The 19826-nt window shown below is 36.8% G+C and overlaps 1 protein-coding gene across 30 annotated transcripts in view; it reads left to right on the forward strand.

The window, feature by feature from the left end:
* Window positions 1-19826, forward strand: part of TUBGCP5 (tubulin gamma complex component 5) — a 43895-nt gene that overhangs the window by 5089 nt on the left and 18980 nt on the right. For 8 of the 30 annotated variants that reach the window (XR_009185246.2, XM_058294774.2, XM_058294784.2 and 5 more), the window contains exons 4-12: window positions 2944-3040; window positions 3451-3530; window positions 3969-4107; window positions 8046-8163; window positions 9735-9824; window positions 10579-10672; window positions 11918-12164; window positions 14146-14348; window positions 15203-15318. Coding sequence is in view for 25 of the 30 variants with exons in the window: in XM_058294774.2 (XP_058150757.1) it covers window positions 2944-3040; window positions 3451-3530; window positions 3969-4107; window positions 8046-8163; window positions 9735-9824; window positions 10579-10672; window positions 11918-12164; window positions 14146-14348; window positions 15203-15318 (1184 nt within the window). In the remaining 5 variants the exon portion in view is untranslated. Of the gene's footprint in view, window positions 1-2942; window positions 3041-3450; window positions 3531-3968; window positions 4108-8045; window positions 8164-9734; window positions 9825-10578; window positions 10673-11917; window positions 12165-14145; window positions 14349-15202; window positions 15319-19826 lie in introns of those variants that run through there. The other 22 variants (XR_009185248.2, XR_009185249.2, XR_009185250.2 and 19 more) reach the window with 8 other exon arrangements.

Consider the following 19826-nt stretch of genomic DNA (forward strand, 5'->3'; position numbering starts at 1 on the left):
TGGTCAATCCAGAGCCACTGTCACAGCAGTTCTGTCCAGCTTTATAGTTGCTTTTTGGGGAGAGGATTTGAAAACCACCTTCCACCATGCCAGAAGTAAAACTCTAACCTCACTGTGTTTTGATTATAAATAGATACAGACATTTGGTGTTCATAAGAGTTTCTCATAAGTGATAATTTACTGTCCTCTAAACTCTGAAGTATATTTGGCAAAGGAGAATTTGGGGATATTTGTTATTCAAGGAGGAATAAGTAAAGACCTTAGCACATCATAAAACCCCTACTGAAACTAGGAATTCTAGCTTTTTGTAGCTCTGAGGTTCCAAAGAATATGGAAGTGGAGTAGAAGTTATCTCTAACTTTGAGCCTCAAGATCCCCTTTGATATCATGTACAACGCATGGAAGTGCTGCTTTCAACATTCGTGCGTGTGTATTCGCTGAGTGTCCACGGGTAGCAGGCAGTGACGGGCTCCAGAAGGCAGGTAAGGAAGGGGTGTGCTACTGATGGAGAGGTGGAGGTCCAGCTCTTTACCTTCATTTCTTTACGGTGGTGTAAAAGAAACAAATTACTCCATGTTTTAGAGGTTAATTAATATAGTTTATATTGTTTAAATGTACGTGCCAGAGTCCCAACTCTTAGCAGACCTCTTTTTCTTATTGATATAACTAGTGACTTTGGCAAAAGCATGATAGATTGCTGATTGCTAGGCTATAGTTTTGTGCATTAGTGCATATTTGTACTTGAGCAATTACCTCAGTTAGTGAGTCCTTGAGGAATAAAGCTCCTTTATAGATGTTACCCCAAAAAAACAAAAACGTTGCAGGTATGTGGGGATAACTATACATAATGTCATCCAGATCCTCCTCCCATGACCACCCTGCTTTGGTGTGGCTACAGGGAAGTACGCCCAGCTCTGGGCAAGTAGTGAGGTCTGCAAGGATGCAGTGTTTGCCTTTGTTTCTGCTGTACTCTTTCACTGGTAACTTTCACCGCCTTCAAGCGCCCAGTGTTCTCTGGTGTTCCCAGTCTAAAACAAAACTAAATAAACAAAGGATCTGACATTAGTAATTATGTCTATTATAAATTATAAGTAAGTCTATTATAAATAATACACTTACATGTGAGCATTATTCTCTTCTACTTCCCAAGTCCAGGTCTGGAATCAGGCATTTCTTCAAACCTTAACTCCTTTTAGCAGAGAATGGCATTTCACAGCTAGTAACTAGCAGTAGGTAAGCTCCTTGCAGCTGATAGCACATTTAATTCCCTTTAAGTTTGTATTAGTATATGAGATTTATATACTAATCCTATTCAGCTGACATTTAAAAATATATTTTTAAAACTCTCTTGTAATTGCTATTTCAAAGTGTCACAAATCCATACTTAACTAAAACTCTATTTTTGGAATAAAGTCTGTATTAAGATTAGATAATTCACATGATTATATTCATATAGTATATATTAACACTTTTATAAATAATTTTTAAAAGGTGATTAAAGTATTTTCATTATCTTGTTAAAAGAAAAATAGTAAGGTATGATATGAAGAAAGTAATCACATAATGCTATTACAAAGATACAGGTTAACCTTCTTGTATAGTTTTTCCTCTTGAGTTTTTTACCTGATTGAGATTGTGCTGTATAGTTTTGAAACATCTTTCATTTAGTATAAATATTTTTCGATTTAATGTAGTAACACTACATAGTTACATTGTCTAGTAACTATCTAGACAAACAGGTACAATGTGGTGCAAGACCTAGCATACAAAACATGTAGAACATTTCCCAGGAGCTAACCAAGAGCCAGTCCTGAAATAAGCACAAGGTTTCAGCAACTCAGATTTGCTGATTTAACACTTTCCTGTGCAGTTAATATCCTAATTTAGAAATCAGTCTTGTAGGTAAGAAAAAGACTTCATCAAATAAAAAACTGAACCAAGAAAAATAATAGTAAAGGAAAACTAGACAACTTTTCAACTTATGAGAAAATGTTCACCCTTTTTAACAGAAATGCAAACTGAATCAATAGTGAGATAGCATTTTTCATTTATTTGATTAATAAGTGGTATGGATAAACAATTTTTACTGTTAGGAATGCAAATTTTATGATCTTTACAGAGGGTATTTTGGCATTTCTCAGAATTACAAATACAAATTCTCTTTAACTTAACATCTCACCTTTTAGGAATTTATTGTACAGACCAGCTCGTAATTATGAAATGACATTTTGTGAAAACAAAAGATTGAGAAGACTAAAGGGGGTAGTTAAATAAAATATGGTACATTGGTGTTAAACTATTGGGTCATAATACGTAAAATTTTTTAAGCTTCATGATACATATTGTCAAAGAAAATAACCTTTTGGCATTAACGTTGTGCTCCAAACACTTTTCAGTTGTCCTCAGAGAATAAAAAGTCATCCACATAAATGTCCCTCATACCCCCCTGCTGCCACTTGCAGCTTGCTTGCTGTCTGCTCCCTGTGTCCTTTCACTGCAGTCTCTTCTGTGTTTTTACTTGTCTCCCTTTTTGTTGCGTCACCTTGCTGAGTCAGCTCTCCACGGTGCTTGTGGGCCAGTGGCTGTCCGTGGCGCCTGGGTAAGCCTGCCTTCACAAGGAGGCCCAGGACACAAACCCCAGGCCTTCCACATGGTAGACGGGAGCCCAAATGATTGAGCCACAGCCGCTTCCCCATAACTGTCTTTTAATTATTAGAAATGTAGAACTCAGTCCCTCAGATGGCTTTGTGAGGTGCATTGTATATACACATTTGAACTATGAGAGAAGTGTACCAGTTAGGATTTATTTAGCTATAATTAGTATGTTTTCAAATAGGAAAAAATCAGGAACCTAACCATCATAGATCCTTTCTTTACTCAAACTAGTTTAGAAAAAACTTGCCAAGTTCAGTCATTCATATTCTTTATTTTTTGTTTTAAAAGACAGATGCACATTATTCTATACTGTCACTTCTGCTGTGCCTTTCTGATTCTCCTTCAAACAGCAATTATGTGGAAACACCAAGAGTTAAAGAAGTGGGTATGTTACCAAATGATTTAACATATAAGAAATAAAAGGGGAATTGATTTCATTACTTAAATACTAGACAATGAGATTTTTATTTAAAAATTGCAAAAATCAATGAGACAAATTTTTCTCGTTTTGGATGCTTGTCACCTTTTGACGAAGATGATTTCAATTAAAATATAAGTTCTGACTTTGTAAGTTAAACTACCTGCAATGATATAAAAAGTAAAATCACTGTTGAAGATATAAACATTAGAACTTAAAATGTGTTAGAATATCAATTTGTGGGCTGTTTCTATATTTTTGTGCTTTTATTTCCAGGGTGCATTTTATTTTCTTAGGTGTTTTTTCTATAGTTTTGGCTTTTTTTTTTTCCTCCAGAAAAATGATGACACTGATGATGTTCTTTGATTGTATTTTAGAAAAGAAAGATGATTTTGACTGGGGAAGATACTTGATGGAAGGTGAAGAAATTGACCTTGGTCCAAATGTAGACACACCGGTGAGTGATGGTAGTTTTGCTGCTAAAAATTTAAATATATGCCAAGTGAGATATAGAAAAGTATGTTCTGATATAGCTGATTCTTTGGGGTCCTTCCGGCATAAACCAATTTAGCTAAAACAGGAATATTCTTTACTAAGCTAGAGTAGTTAATTATGGAAGATATATTAGAATTTTGTACCAAATCATTAGTACTACGATGTTGAACAGGGTGAATACAACAATCCTTTAAGGAATTGTTAATCTTGGGTTTTGTTTTGTTTTTTTTTTTGGACACCAAAATAATGCCATTCACATCATAGTCACTTACAAGACATGTATAAGAATATTTCATTTGGTGTATATAAACACACTTTCTCCTGAAATCTTCTTAATTTTTTTACTTAAATAGCTCCAATTGTTATACTCTCTAAGAGTAGCTGAATTTCTCTTCTTAAGCAGAATTGGTCTGAAGAAAGTGAAGATGAAGATCAACAACAGCCCTTAAGCAGAGAGGACTCTGGAATTCAGGTGGACAGGACACCATTAGAAGAACAAGATCAAAGCAGAAAACCAGGGTCTCGTGTCAGCTGGAAAGGTGTTCTGTATTTTTGGATAATGACATCATTTCCTAATAGAAGAATTCCCTAGAAGGAAAGGCAAGCTTTGAGAATTGGTTCCATGTGATTCAAGTTGATAAACTTTCCCATCCTTAAAAAAACAAATATTTGTGAGCCATTAGAAGTTCTTGTTTATGTAGTTCCAAGGAAGTAGCACTGTGGAATTACTGTTTAAAAAGAATTTAGAGTATAATTTTGTCCTTTTTAATATATACTTCTTAGAATTGTATGTTAGTCCTAAATGTTTCCATTTTTTTTTTTATTAGTGAAAGATTGACTTTGCTGAGATTAGTAGCTAAATAAAAGGAAAAGATGCATGTAATTAATCTTCCAATTTGAATGTCTGCTTTTTAAATTTTTAGTTAGTAACTGTGGATTGGTAGACTCTAAGAAGAGCTGGAACAATCTTAGAGCATAAATCATCTACATCTGCTTTTCCAGAGGCCCAGTCAGGGTTTCCCAGGGTCACACAGTGGTGAAGCAAGGAGCAGGAGCTAGAATTGGTTTCTCTGACCAGTCCCCATTCTTTCCCTTGAACCATGCCGAATTGGATATAAAGTACTTAGAGCTGATTTAGCATCATGATTTTCTAGTTTTTTCTTCTTCTTTTCCTTTTTAAAAAAATTCTTGCATTGGACCTCCAGGGCAGAGTGTGGAATTAATCATTAGTCCAAAATTCTTTATCATCATAGCATTAGTCTATGCAGGAGCTGTTAGTTTATTTAGTTTATTTCTTCTCTTCTGTTTCAGAATCCCAATCGTGTTTCCTTTTCTCTGCCAGTACAATAGTAGGCACCCGTTTTTATGAGTTTGATGCCTGTGTTCTTCAATATGCTGAGTTCTTACCAAATGCATTGTGTCATTGAGTTACGTGTCTTTAAATTACATATCTAGTCTTGTGCTATGTGTCAGTTTTGTTCTGTTACCTTTTTTCTTTCAACTGTTTTTAAAATCTATCCACATTGCCTTACATACATCTCTTCCCTGCTTTGAATGGCTGGGTAGTATTCTGCAGTTTGCACCTCCCTATTTCTCTTACCTGTTTCCTTGTTGTTAGACCATGAGTTGCCCTCCCTTCCCTTCTGTACCACATCTAGTGCAGGGATATATTTCCTCATCTGTGCCTATTATTGACCAAGAATTTCTCTGGGATATAAGTTTCTGTCCCCCACTGTCTCATCAGTGCTTGCTAAAATCCACCCTTCTCATCTTAGCCATTGTTGTTTTAATTTGCATTTATCTGACTGTTAGTAATTTGGGAGACTTCCTTATGAACATGTTGGTCATCCAGGATCCCAAACAAAATTTTAACTGGATCTTTTTTACTATTTATTAAATATATATGGAAGAATAAGAGTGCTGGAGGAAGACTTGCCTTCTATGTATAAAGGCATATTAAAAGTCATCCAAATGAAAACTGTTTGCTCTGGGCGCAGAGCAGAGCCCATAGAAGGGCTTGTCCCTTCTGTGAATTGCCTATAAACACTGTTTGCTTTATTTTCTTTAGGGTTTCATGTTCTTTTTTGCCCACCCCTCAGAGTTCGCTATATATTTAGATGTTAATTCCCTAGGTTTTATACATTGCAAGTGTCTTCTCCTACACAGTCTGATGATTTTTAACATTTTCCAGGCAAAACCCTTATTTTATTTTTTTGTAGGCAAATTCATGAATTTGGGTAGTATTTAGGTGTTGAAGGTTTTCCCTACAAAGACTATTTTCCTTCCATTTGCTTTTCTATCTGTTGTATTAGGTCGTTAATGACCAGCAGGTCCATTTTTGTGCATGACCTAAGGTTAATGGATACATTTTATTTTTTTCTCCCATGTCATGAGCCAGTTTTCCCAACATCTAGTAAACCATCCAATATTGCACATTGTTTATGATTCTCCCCTTACCATATTTGAAATTCCCATATATTCATGTATTTATTTATTTTTAAAGATTTATTTATTTATTTCTCTCCCCTTCCCCCCCACCCCCGCCCTGGTTGTCTGTTCTCTGTGTCTGTCTGCTGCATCATCTTCTTTGTCCGCTTCTGCTGTTAGCGGCATGGGAATCTGTGTTTCTTTTTGTTGTGTCATCTTGTGTCAGCTCTCCGTGTGTGCGGCACCATTCTTGGGCAGGCTGCACTTCTTTTGCGCTGGGCGGCTCTCCTTATGGGGCACACTCTTTGCGCGTGGGGCTCCCCTACGCGGGGGACACCCCTGTGTGGCAGGGCACTCCTTGTGCGCATCAGCACTGTGCATGGGCCAGCTCCACACAGGTCAAGGAAGCCTGGGGTTTGAACCTCAGACCTCCCATGTGCTAGACGGACGCCCTAACCACTGGGCCAAGTCCGCTTCCCATATTCATGTATTTATGACTGAACTTTCTATTCTGTTCCTTTACTGTGAATCTGGGCCCAGAGCAAACAGTTTTTATTTAGATGACTTTTAATATGCCTTTATACATAGAAGGCAAGTCTTCCTCCAGCACTCTTATTCTTCCATATGTATTTAATAAGTAGTAAAAAAGATCCAGCTAAAATTTTGTTTGGGATTGCATTGAATTTATAAATTTAACTTGGAGAGAATTGACATTTTTACTGTAATATTTACATTCTATATTTTTTACGTCTTTTGCTAGATTTAAGAAATTTTCTTTATAAAGTCTTAAGTATTCATTTGTTAATTTCTACATCTATAACAGTTTTGGGAAAAGTTTTTTTGTTTTGTTTATTAATGCTGTAGGGGAACACCTGGTTTTTTGTTGTTTTTAATAGATTTTTTTAATTTATTTTTTTAAAGATACATAGATCATACAAAATGTTACCTTAAAAAATATAAGTTGATCCCATACACCCAACACTTGGTTTTTATAAGCTGGTCTTAAATCCAGCATCCTTGCTGAACTTCAGTATTAATTATAATAGTTTGTTGATTCTATTGTTTTTTTTAATATAGATGATTGGTATGATTTGCAAGTTTTGACATTTTATTTCCTTCTGTCAGTCCTTACCCCTGTGTCTTCTCTGTGGCTGTGCCTTTTCTCCTGACATGTTAGCCCTGCCGTCTGGCCCGTAAACAGCGGCAGTGAAACTTGGGCTTAGTCCTAAGGGGGTTATACCTGAAATTCATTTTTGTGGTAAGATTTTGGGTATGTGGCCTTTGTCAAATTAAGACAGTTTCCTTTTGTTCCTGTTTTTCTAAGAGTCTTTAATCATAAGTAAAGGTTGAACTATAGGAAATGATATTTTACGTGCTTGGGAAAATCCTCTGATTTTTCTATTTTACTCTGTTACTACATTGATAGAGTTTCTAGTATTAAATCATCCCTGAATTACTGAGGTAAACTTTCTCAATTATTGTGTTATATTTTAAATACATAGTTGGTTTGGGTTAGCTATTTTTTAATTTAGAATTTTTCATTTTTATTCTTTGATAAATTACTTTTCTTATCATGTTTTTATCTGGTTTTACTATTAAGGTTCTGTTAGTCTCCTAAAGTGTTAGGCACCTTTCCCTTTTTCCATTTTCTGTGACAGCCTGTTTGAGATAGCGATTAGATTATCTGATTCTTGGAAACTTAGTACCCGGTCCTGAGGCTTTGGGAGTAGTTACAGAAAGTCTATAATTTACCATTTAGTTTCTTTACTGGTTATTGAATGGTTCAAATATTTTGTCTGTATCTTTTCATTCATTGGTCATTTTAAAATTGAGGAACATATTGTACTTTCTAGCTAATGACATTCATATAGTTTGTATGGGTGTTTGATTCAAAATATATGGTTTTAAATAAATGATTGTAATATATATGTCTGTTAGCTGTTATTTTAAGGAGCCATTTTCAGTTGTATATTTGAATGGAGCCATAGTCCAGATATTGTGGCAAAGTCAACTAAGTATACAAACTTAAACTTATTAAATTTCCTTCCAGTAGGTGAAACAGATGACCAAAGCTGGCTGGAACAGCATGTCGTCCTTCAGTACTGGACAGCCAGGCCCTCCCGGTTTCCTCATAGTTTACATTTACACTCCAATTTAGCTGCTGTCTGGTAAGAAGTTAAATTTTTCATTTACTATAATGATAAAAGAAACATTGATTTATAAACATTTGCCTTTGATGTAAATCACTAATCTCTGAAATTTAAGCTTGTTAGTTTATTTTTAACAGTTATAACTGAACAGCTTTTAATTCTTTAATTATTAAAAATATCTTATTACTAAGTTATAATCTGTTTTGAATTTTTTTTTTGTTATTTTCAAAGTGAATGGGTTGGTGTATATTAGATCATTATTTGGTTGCTGTTTCATTGCCCTTGTTACAAAAATATAGTCATTTTCCCAAAAAATAACAACACATAGTTTTTATGTTTGTTTTTAGTTTTTTATTTTAATTTTTTAGTTATAGTGTCATACATTTGTTATAATTGGCGAACACATATTGAAGCATTGCTGCTAAGCATGGTCTATAGTTTGCATTATGGTTTACGCTTTGTACCACACAATTTTATAGCCGTTGGCAAAATATACAGTGGCCTGTATCCATCATTTTGATGTCATGCAGGACAATTCCAGTGTCCCAAACATGCCCCAAGTTACACTGTTTTTCCCTCTCCCTCCCTTTAGAACCTCTGGTGACCACTGCCTTTATATCAGCACAAGTTTTTCCATTACTAGAATTAATTATGAGTCTACTTTAGTCCATAGTTGCATTTCCCCTTATGTTTGTTCATTCCTCAGTCTCAAGGATTTGGGGATGGTGCTGCCTAGTCTGATTCCAATTGAGAGGGAGCTTAGATCCCATGGGGCAGATGGGTGGAACTGTCCTGCTTGCAGTTGTGGATACTCTGTTTTGGGGGAAGGCCGTTGTCCATCATCATCCTTTTGTTAGTTGTCCTGGGTGAGTCTCATGAACTGGAGAGTAGGTGCTGCTTACAAAACTGCCAAAATTCAGGGTTTAACAGACATGAACAGCCTTAAGTGTCTGGGACACATATTTAATGGGTATAGTGTTAATTATAGGTTCAAATAAAAGGGGCATAAGATAAGATTCATGTGTTAGATAATTACAAATGAGTCTAATTCTGATACATTGGGGGATCGGCTATCATATATTCCAAGGTAAGGCCCACGGACAGAGTGCCAAATTCCTGGGTTGTCTGCCCTGCCTAGAGAGTCCTGATGTGCCCAGAGCCCTCAGGAGCCCCTCCTTGAGGCGCTGTTGACTGGCAGACAGTGAGCCCCTCCTGAGGTGTGTGTAAGCACAACCTCAGGAATGACCTCCCGACTCACTTAGAAATCTGTTAGCCATAAAGACTCATTATTTAATATTTCCCCCTCTTGGTCAAGGTCCTCTTCCAAATGCATCGCTAGTTGGCACTAACACATAGTTTTAAACATTTCACTAAATTGGCAGGAAACATAACAATTGGAATTGCTCTGAGAATGTTTCTCTAAGAGTATTTTAATTGATTTATGGAAATCAGTATGGGAGGATATTTTAAGTATTTATTTGCTAATTGATTTCTGGTTAAGTTACCAATAAATTGCATATATTTGTTGACATTTATCTTTAGTTATTTAGAAACTCTTATTTTGACATTTGATATCTGTTGTCCAACAGGGATCAGCACTTGTACAGCAGTGATCCATTATATGTTCCAGATGACAGAGTTTTTGTTACCGAGACACAGGTTATTCGGGAAACCCTTTGGTAAGACCTAGAAACCTAATTAATAGTGAGAAGTGAAATTTGGTTTTTTTAAAAAAAACATGTTTAGGGGTTTTTTACATGCAAACTAGAAACGGACCCTTAGGTATGAACCCAAAACAGTTCTAAGTGGACCCTTGGATCGGGGGAATCAGGAAACCCAGGCTTCAAATTTGACTGGAGATTGTGAAATTTTGGAACATTTACACCTTTTCCATTTTAAGTAATTTAATATATGACTAAATTAGATTGGACTACCACTTTTTAAATATCTGCATTTAAAGTGAGATCCCTAGTTTGCTGCTTAGTGCTTTTAATAGAGTATACTCCTGAGAGTTACCTGGTTTCTGTATCACAAAACCAGGAGCTAGTGAGCAGCTCAAAGAATTTAGATTGTATTCACGTAAAATAAAGATGAGAAATACAACATGCAGTGCTGTTACTACTGAAATGTTCAGGTTTTGGTGTTATGTGCCATAAAATACGGTATAATGATGACATTCTTAAAATTAAGATCTGCTTGGGTCATCATGTGTGGGTAGAGATTCTTTGAGTGCATTCGTTTGGACTCCTCTCCAAGGTGATACTGAAATGTCTGTCTCTTAGGGAAATTAAAAAAAAAAAAAAACATGTCTTCCATTTTTTATTTCCTGACTTTGGAAGTTGTTTTTTCTCTCCTACCCCAAATTCCTAGGCATTACTATAATGAATATTTTTCCAGATTTAAAGTACATTCATCTTTTTTGTTTTATTTCAGGCTACTTTCAGGGGTGAAAAAGCTCTTTATATTTCAGTTGGTAGATGGGAAGGTAACTGTGAGAAACAATATTATAGTAACTCATTTGACACATGTAAGTTATTTGTATTTGCTAGAAAATTAAGTTTGTGAATCTATGCAATGCTTAGAAAATTCTTTAATATTGCTTGTAAAGTTCATATTTTTTATTGGTGTTTTCTGCTTTTTATTTGTCATTAAATATTGGGAATGGCTCATAAGTTTCAGATGATGAAATCATCAAAAAGCTGTGTACTATGACTTTAGGTTTTTTTTTCAAGATTTTTTATTTTATCTGCCCCCCCCCAACTTCATTGTTTGTGTTCACTGTCTGCTTTCTGTGTCCATTTGTTGTACATTCTCTGTTTCTGCTCATGTTCTTTTTAGGGGGCACTGGGAACTGAACCCAGGACCTCCCATATGGGAGAGAGGTGCTTAAGCACTTGAGCCACCTCTGCTCCCTGCTTTGTTGTGTCTCTCATTGTGTTTCCTCTTTGTGTCTCCTTGTTGTGTCATCTCACCACGCCAGCCCATCAGGTCCACTCGCTGTCTAGCTGTCTTTAGGAGGCACCGGGAACCGAACCTGGGACCTCCCGTGTGGTAGGAGGGTGCCCAAATGCTTGAGCCACATCCACTTCCCAAAAAACCTATGTACTGTAACTTTGTTTGTCTATACTACATTTTCCTTATATGTGTTTTTCAAAAGTATGAGCCACAATTCTATATTTTATAGAAATTAATGCTTTTTTGCTTTAAATATAAAATGTAATCACACAAATATTGTGTGATTTTGCTTATATGAGATACCTAGAAGAAGCAAATTTCATGGAGACAGTAGATTATAGGCTGCCAAGGGCTGGGAACTGGAGGTGGGAAGAGAGAATTATTTTCTAATGGGTGCAGAGTGGCTGTTGGAAGTGATGAACATGTTGGGATAATAGATATTGGTGATGGTAGCACAATATTGTGAAAATAATACTACTGAATTCACACTTGAAAATTTTGAGTTGTTATTTATCTTACTATAATAGAAAGTCATCAGAAAAAGAAAGAACCCCCTTCCTCTCCAGCTAAAGGCCGAGAAACAAGTGCTAGAAATAGATACTATTATTAATACTTGATATTGTTATAAGTAGGAAATAAGGGGACTTGTTTTCCTTGAAAAAAACAAACCTTAATATTCATGTTTTTTACTATTTTGTCTTAAGTTTACTGCTTAAAACAGTCACAAGAGAAATACTTTATATTTACATTGAGGGGGAAATGAATTTGAATGTTTAGTAGACTGACTTTAAAGAACTGTGGTTTGCTTCTGTTGTAGAACTGTTTACGATCAATGCTAGAACAAATAGCAGCATACGGCCAGGTTGTATTTCGACTCCAGGAGTTCATCGATGAAGTAATGGGGCACAGCCCCGAAAGTACATTACCTGGAAGTAGTTCTGTTCCTAAGAAGTCTACCGAAGCTCCCTTTAGAACCTACCAGGCTTTCATGTGGGCCCTGTACAAATACTTGCTTAGTTTCAAAAAGGAACTTGCGGCAATTGAGAAGTGTATCATCAATAATGGTATTTAAAATGTTCTTTACCTTTACTCATAAGATACTTAACTTTATTTTCTAAATGCCATTTAGGTTGTTAATTTTTCTCTAAGATTTTAAAGTTAAATGTCAAATAAGGAATGCTCATAATTGCGTGCATTTTTTTATTTTAAACTTGAAAGAAAAATAATACAGCTAGAAGGCAAAAGATTTATACGTTCTGAAGAGAAATCAGTGTGTGATGTGATTGGGTTCGGCAGAGCTAGTCTTTGGCAGTAGGGTGGTGGGGTTGGGCTGAACTATTTATGGAAATGGGGGAGGGTTGGAGGAAGGAGTAGGTGAAGTCTGGGGGTCTGCAAGGCTGTGGTTAAAACTATAGCAGTAAAAATGTTCTTTTGGCAAATAATGGCAGGGGAGGCTTACTGGCACAGGGCGTCGGGGGTGAGGGGTTATGTGGGATAGGGCGCAAGCGGGGCATGGCTCTGGAATATGCAAGTGTTTGTCTTGTCCTAGTGTGTTTTCTCAGTGGGTAGGACCCACACAGTAAACAAGAAAATACGAAACTTCTGTCCTGGGGATCCTGCTATGTTCTCTCAGCTAGAGAGACAAGAAACTCTCAAGAGTATAGGCAGTGCCTAATAAAAGAAAGCAGACCAATTATGTATATAAACTAGAAATGCAGAGAGTACAAAAGGATTTACAGTGAAAGTTCCTTCTGCTGCAGTTCCCCAGCCACTCAATTCCTCTCCCCAAGGCACCGAGGCCATCAGTGTCTTGTGTGTCCTTCCAAAAATAGTTGAGACACAGAGAAGCAAGTAAATACAAATATATGCATACCTAGTAGTCTATCACAGTACTGTCTTCAAATTGCTTTCTAATTTAAATTTTGAGAATTCTATCCTACAAGTATATAAAGAGCCTCTGTGGATATTCTTACAAATTCATGTTTCATCTTACGAATATATCATAGACCAGTTCCCTGTTAGTGGACATTTAGGTTGGGCTCTGATCTTTCGTTTTCCAACAGTGCTACAGTGATAATCACTTATATATGTATAAGCAGAAGTACACATAAAAAGAAGATTATCTGTAGGATAAAGTCTTAAAAATGGAAATGCTGTGTCAAAAGATTTGTCCATTTGTGATTTTGTTAGATACTGCTACATTGTTCTTCACAGAGGTACAGATTTAAATTTATACTCTTGCCAGCATGTATATGAATACTTGATTCTTCACTCTTCCCAACAGTGTGTTATCAAACATTTTGGTGTTCACCAATCTAATAGGTGTAAGTTTTTTCCCCTTAAACTTTTATTTTCAACTTCTACAAAATCAGTACAGAGAAGTCCTATGTCCCCATCACCCACCTCCCTCCAAGGTGACAGCTTAACATAACTGTGAGGAAGCGGATGTTGGCACAACTCAGGTAGCTAACTAGACTGCAGATCTGCCTTGGATTTCACCAGTTTTTGCAGGCTTTTGTTTTTCTTTTGCTTTATGTTGGGGTATGGGAGGAAGGATATGTCTTTGTGTATTATTCTACAATACCTCTTCATAGGTAGGTTCTTATAACTACCTCCACATTTGAGATACAGAACTGCCATCACCACAAAAGCACTTGCTTGTGCTGGCCCTTTCTACGCACCCTCTCCCTTTACCATCTAAAATGGTAGCCCGGCATAGTTTGTTTTTGTTTTACCCAGTGTAGTGTTAATGTGCATTCTTTTATTATAACAGAGATTGAGTGTGTTTGTATGGTTAAGAATCATTTACGTTTCCTGTTCTCTGACCTGCCAGTTCCTTTGTACCTTATTTTTCTGCTGAGTTGTCTTTTTGTTTTTGACTGGCAGACTCTGTTCATTAGAGTTATTAATTCCTTGTGATGTGAGAGTAAAAGACACGATCCTCCAACTTGTTATGTATCTTTCCATAAGTAGCTTAGCATTTATATCAAATTTTGAATACAGATGTTTTTCCTTCTATTCAGTTTGATTTCTTGATATTTGCAGATACCACGATAACTCTTTCAATAGTGGTGGATAAGTTGTCGCCTCGATTGGCTCAGCTTAAGGTTCTACACAAAGTATTTAGTACTGGAGTAGCAGAAGTGCCACCTGACACTCGAAATGTGGTTCGGGCATCTCACCTACTCAACACACTGTACAAGGCCATTCTTGAATATGACAATGTTGGAGAAGCTTCTGAGCAAACTGTATGTGAAATTATTGTCTGGTCTAAAATGTGTGACTCCATCCTGCACAGCCAAAGGGGTGATAGACAGCCTCTCCTAATGCTCTGAAAAAATGATGCTTACATCATGGTGTGTCAGACATGTTCAGAGTTTTAAAATTAGTTTCTAAATGTATGTTAACCTACCCTGGGACCCTGTGTGAGCAGCTTCCCAAACAGAATCCTAGAGAAACAGGTCCTTCAGCTATCAGTCATCAGCAAGATGAGGGAAGGACAAAACAAAACATGAAAAGCAAGATGGGAACAATTCCTAGCTAATTTATCTAGATACTTGCAATGATCCTTTCTTAAAAATACAAATCTAACTAACTAGAGACTGTAAGCTAGAAAGCTATGGGTTTAACTATATATCTTAGGTATTTTTCCAGGATTGTTGGTAAAACTTTTTGTTTCTCACCATTTTAGTATTGCAATTTAATTTAAAAGAGTTTGTTTTCAGTTAAGCTTTTTTTTTTCCCTAATGGGAACCATAGTAGAATGAAAGAATTTCCTTATTCTTTGTACACATTCTGCTAGTAGCATTGTTTAGATGGGATAACCACATCCCAGTTTGCTTGTACCCTCCCACCTTAAGCCCATTCATTGTCCTTGTGCAATTGTCACCCCCGGATGGGTCCTGCTATGGGTTATAATATGGTTGTCCCATATCGAGGTGAGTTTTTCCCAAGAATTTTAGATTGTATGATTTTGGACCTTTTATTAATTTATTATTTTTTCAAGAAAACATAGAGACCCTGTCACTGTCTTAAATGTTTAGACATCATTTTCTGTAGTGATGAGGAAGTTCCTGACAGCGGTACACTCTTTCGTCTCTAGGTCTCCCTCCTGTTCTCTCTCTGGGTAGAAACTGTGAGGCCCTACCTGCAGACTGTGGACGAGTGGATTGTGCATGGGCACCTGTTTGACTGTGCAAAGGAGTTCATCATCCAGAGGTGGGGTCAAAGCTGTGTGCAGAGTTGGGGGAGGACACAGCTATTGGTTTTATTTTCTCTCCCATAAAAACCACATGCTGGGAGCAGCTGCAGCTCAAGCAGTTGAACGCTCCCCTCCCACATGGGCGGTCCCAGGTTCAGATGCTGGTGCTTCCTGTAAAAACAAAAACAACAAGCAAAACAAATTAAAAAAAGAAAACAACTCAGGGAAGCTGATATGGCTCATTGGTTGAGCACTGGTTTCCTGCATACAAGGTCCCAGGTTTAACCCACAGCCCCCAGTACCTCAAAAAAAATCACACACTTTGATATGTGTCAGATGGTACTGAAAGGGAGTCATTCAAATGACAGCCATGTGTCACCATAGTCAAGCTCTGCTATACTTTTCTAGAAGGTGTCAAGTCACCAGCACATTGAAAATATCTTTCTGGGCATAGTGGTAGCTCAAGTGATTGGGTGCCTCCCTCCCACATGGGAGGTCCTAAAAAGAAGACAAACAGAGAGCAGATCAGGAGTGCAAACAATGGGGGGAAGGGGGTAAATAAAATAAATCTAAAAAAAATTTCCAAATTTTGTCAGCAAATGCTATTCTCTTAGCAAATGGTATTTTGAGAAATAATGCATTTATTTATAGCTAACTAATATGTTAAAAGGCGGAGGATTGTGGAAAGATGGCACCAGACTGATAGGCAGAGCTGAATGCTTACAAAAAACAGCAGAGAAAAAAATCAAAAGCTGCCTGAGGGACCTACTTTGGGGGTCAGCGGACTGCAACAGTGCTACACAACTCCCAGGAGGGCAAGGGACAGAGAGATGAAGAAGCCCAAAAGACAAACGTGAGCTCCCAGGCCCCTGCAGCAGCCGGCAAGGGCTCCCTCCACCACCCCAAGACATTAAGCTGGGGTAAAACCCCTGGCTCCCTGCAGCTGCCTGAGAGGGAGCAGACCTCTTCCTCCCTGTCAGCTGTTTCAAGGGAAAACGGAGGGGAGGTCGGGTGCTGTTCTTCAATGAATTTGGCCCCAGAGCCTGCTTTGACTCTCTGATCTGGAGATTCAACATAGGAAACAGGAAAGCAGAGACAAACACCTCCTTGGAAAGGTGTGCTAGCTAGCACCATTTGCAGCCAGTCTGGAAACTGCCTGGACAAAAACTGCTCGCATTCACAGTCCAACCCCTGGGAGAAAATCTGTGCCCCACTAGCAAGTCCCTGACCTGATTTTGAAAACTTAAGCTGGGCAGTTTTAAAGATTGAGAATAAGGACCAAATATCCTTTAAAGGATAAAAAGAGCTGTGGGAAAAAATAATAATAATAGGCAAGAGAGATATTAGCCATCAGAGTAAATTCACCAACATATTCAGATGCCTAGACATCATCAAAAAATTACAAGCTATACTAGGAAACAGGAAGAGATGGCCTGGCCAAAAGAACAAACCAAATATCCTAAAGAAATACAGGATTTAAAACAATTTATCGGTGATAATCACACAACTCTCCTAAATTGTTTCAAAGAATTTAAAGAAAATATGACTAAAGAAGTAAAGGATATTAAGAAGACAATGAGGGAAGCAGACATAGCTCAACTGATAGAGCATCCGTCTACCATATGGAGGGTCCGGGGTTCAATCCTCAGGACCTCCTGACCCATGTTGTAAGCTGACCCTTGCACAGTGCTGCCACACGCAAGGAATGCCGTGCCATGCAGAGGCGCCCCTGCATAGGGGCAAGGAGTGCGCCCCACAAAGATACACCCCACGTGAGAAAAGTACAGCCCACCCTGGAATGGTGCTGCACACACAGAGAGCCAACGCAGCAAGATGATGCAAGAAAAAAGAGACTGAGTTTCCCAGTGCCGCCAGATAATGCAAGCAGACACAGAAGAACACACAGCGAATGGACACAGCAGACAATGGGGCGGGGGGGCGGCGTGGGCAGGGGAGAGAAATAAATAAATCTTAAAAAAAAAAAAAGATACTGGGAGAGCATAAAGAACAATTTGAAAAACTGCAAAGAAAAGTGACAGACCTTATGGGAATGAAAGACATGGTGGATGAGATTAAAAATACATTAGAGGCACATAAGAGCAGATTTGAATTGCTTGAAGACAGAAATAGTGATTTTGAAGAAAGAACATCTGAAATGAAAAAGATGAGAACAGAAAGAGAAGAAAATGGAAAAAATGGAAGAGTTTCAGGGAATTGAATGACAACACAAAAATTCACATTCACATTATTGTTGTCTCAGAAGGAGTGAGACTGGAAAAGGGGCAGAAAGAATACTTGAGGAAATAATGACTGAGAACTTCCCAACCCTTATGAAGGACATAAATATTGATATCCAAGGACAATGCACCCCAAACACAATAAATCCTAATATATCTACCTTGAGACACCTACTATTCAGAATCAAATAGTAGAGATAAAGAGAGGATTCTGAAAGCAGCAAGAAAAAAGCAAAGCATCACATACAAGAGAAATTTGATAAGATTAAGTGCCATCCTCTCATCAGAAACCATAGAGGAGAGAAGAAAGTGGTATGATATATTTAAGGTATTGAAAGAGAAACACTGCCAGCCAAGAATTCTGTATCCAGCAAAGCTGTCCTTCAAAAATGAGGATGAGTTCAGTGTCTTCACAGTCAAAACAAAACTGATAGAATATATTACCAAAAGACCAGATTTGCAAAAGATACTAAAGGAGGTGCTGCAACCTGAAAGGAAAAAACAAGGGTGAGAGATTTGGAGAAGAGTTTAGAATTGAAGATTATCAGGAACAGTAAACTAAAGGATAAGAAGACAGTAGAACAATATAAAAACAGCTGAAGGACAAAATGGATGAAGCAATTTGAAGTTTTCAAGTAGCCTTTCACATCGACCCAGTGAACCCTGAAATATGGAAAGAGGACCTTTCTTGAGCAAGAATGTTCCAGGAGCAGTAGAAAGTGACAGAGGATTAAAAAGAGTGAATCATCAACAGAAGTAACAGATTTCTCACCAAAGTTAATTCCTGACTATGACTTTGAAAGTGATGAGATTGTTGCTGTTTGTGCAGATATTGCTGAGAAACAGAAGACAGCTTCAACACATAAATTGTTATTGTGTCTGCTTCTGGGACTATAGATAGAGACTAACTGAGAGGGAAGGTGGTGCTCCAACACCAGATGGCTCTGTTTTTATCAAAGCCTGATGAAGGAAAATACATAGCATGGAGTATTTGACTCTGTCTTTTTTCATTATCATTTAAAGTTTTAGACATAGGGACATTTATTCTGGAGAAACAGGGCAAAACTGTAAGATAAGTTTTTCAGATGAAGTATATAAATCTAAATGGTAGCATTATTGTATAGTATTTGAATTACGCTTTGATAAGTTATGGTTTATACTTTAGAATTCTGAGCAAAATGTTTTTGATGTATAAATTTAATTCAAATATATGGATGACATATTTTAACGATAGAACTTGAAAAGCAAATTCTTGAATAGTAGATAACTTGGTCAGTGTTATTAAAATGTTGACTAATTGACTTTTGTTTTATGATAAAGGAAGTAAGTCATTGCTTTCTCCCCTAGAAATATACTGCTGTTGTGCTGGAGCCAATTCGTGGGAGCCAAATATTAAAGGCTCAGGAATTTGGGAAGCTGGTTGTAAATGCAATCATTATGAAAAAATTAAATTATGTAAACTTATAATTGAATAAATCATATAGAAAACAAAGTTTAAAAAAATATATATATACTGCTGATACTTTTCACTGTTTTCCTTGCTTCTGTAGAGTAAGTTTGTCACAAGGCTTAAATGTTTTTTATATTAATTTTGATATTAACAAGTTGTGGTTTTATTATATGTGGAATCTATAAAAATTCAGCCAAAAATGCATGCAAATATGAATGTACTGAAATTTCTCTTAATTCTGATTTGTGCTTAAGTTTTTGGCTTTAAGGAAGTTTTAACAGCGGAGTCGCCTCCTTCAACTATTCCAACATTGTTCAATGTGTGAAGTACTGATAAATGTCACAATGATGGCTTTGTTTTTTAGACTGTTACTGTAGGTAGGTTAGTCCATACCACAAGTCATTTTTTTTTAAATATGCATTTTTTTAATGAATGGATTTTATGGACACATCATAATAAATTGTACTGCTATATTTTAAAAAATAGGGGCTGATGTAGGAGAGGGAAGAGGATACATAGGAATCCCTCATACTTTTGATATAACGTTTCTGTAATCTTAAAACCTCTTGTTAAAAGGCATGCTACTTCTCATAAAACAAATTAAGGTAAATCAAATGGCTTCAACTATTCCCAACATAAATTATGAAGAATAGAAGATATGAAAAAATGTACATATTTATTTTATAAACATATAAAACAATCCATTTCTCAGAATTTTTACCCAAGTAGTTATATATAATAATTAATAAAACCTCAACCCATTTATGATTCCTCTTCTGTTAATTGATCTTTCTGATAAAGTTGTAGCACTGTTTACATCCCTTTAACTCAGTTTTAA

Source organism: Dasypus novemcinctus, chromosome 3 (assembly GCF_030445035.2).
Source record: "Dasypus novemcinctus isolate mDasNov1 chromosome 3, mDasNov1.1.hap2, whole genome shotgun sequence".
NCBI lineage: Eukaryota > Metazoa > Chordata > Mammalia > Cingulata > Dasypodidae > Dasypus > Dasypus novemcinctus.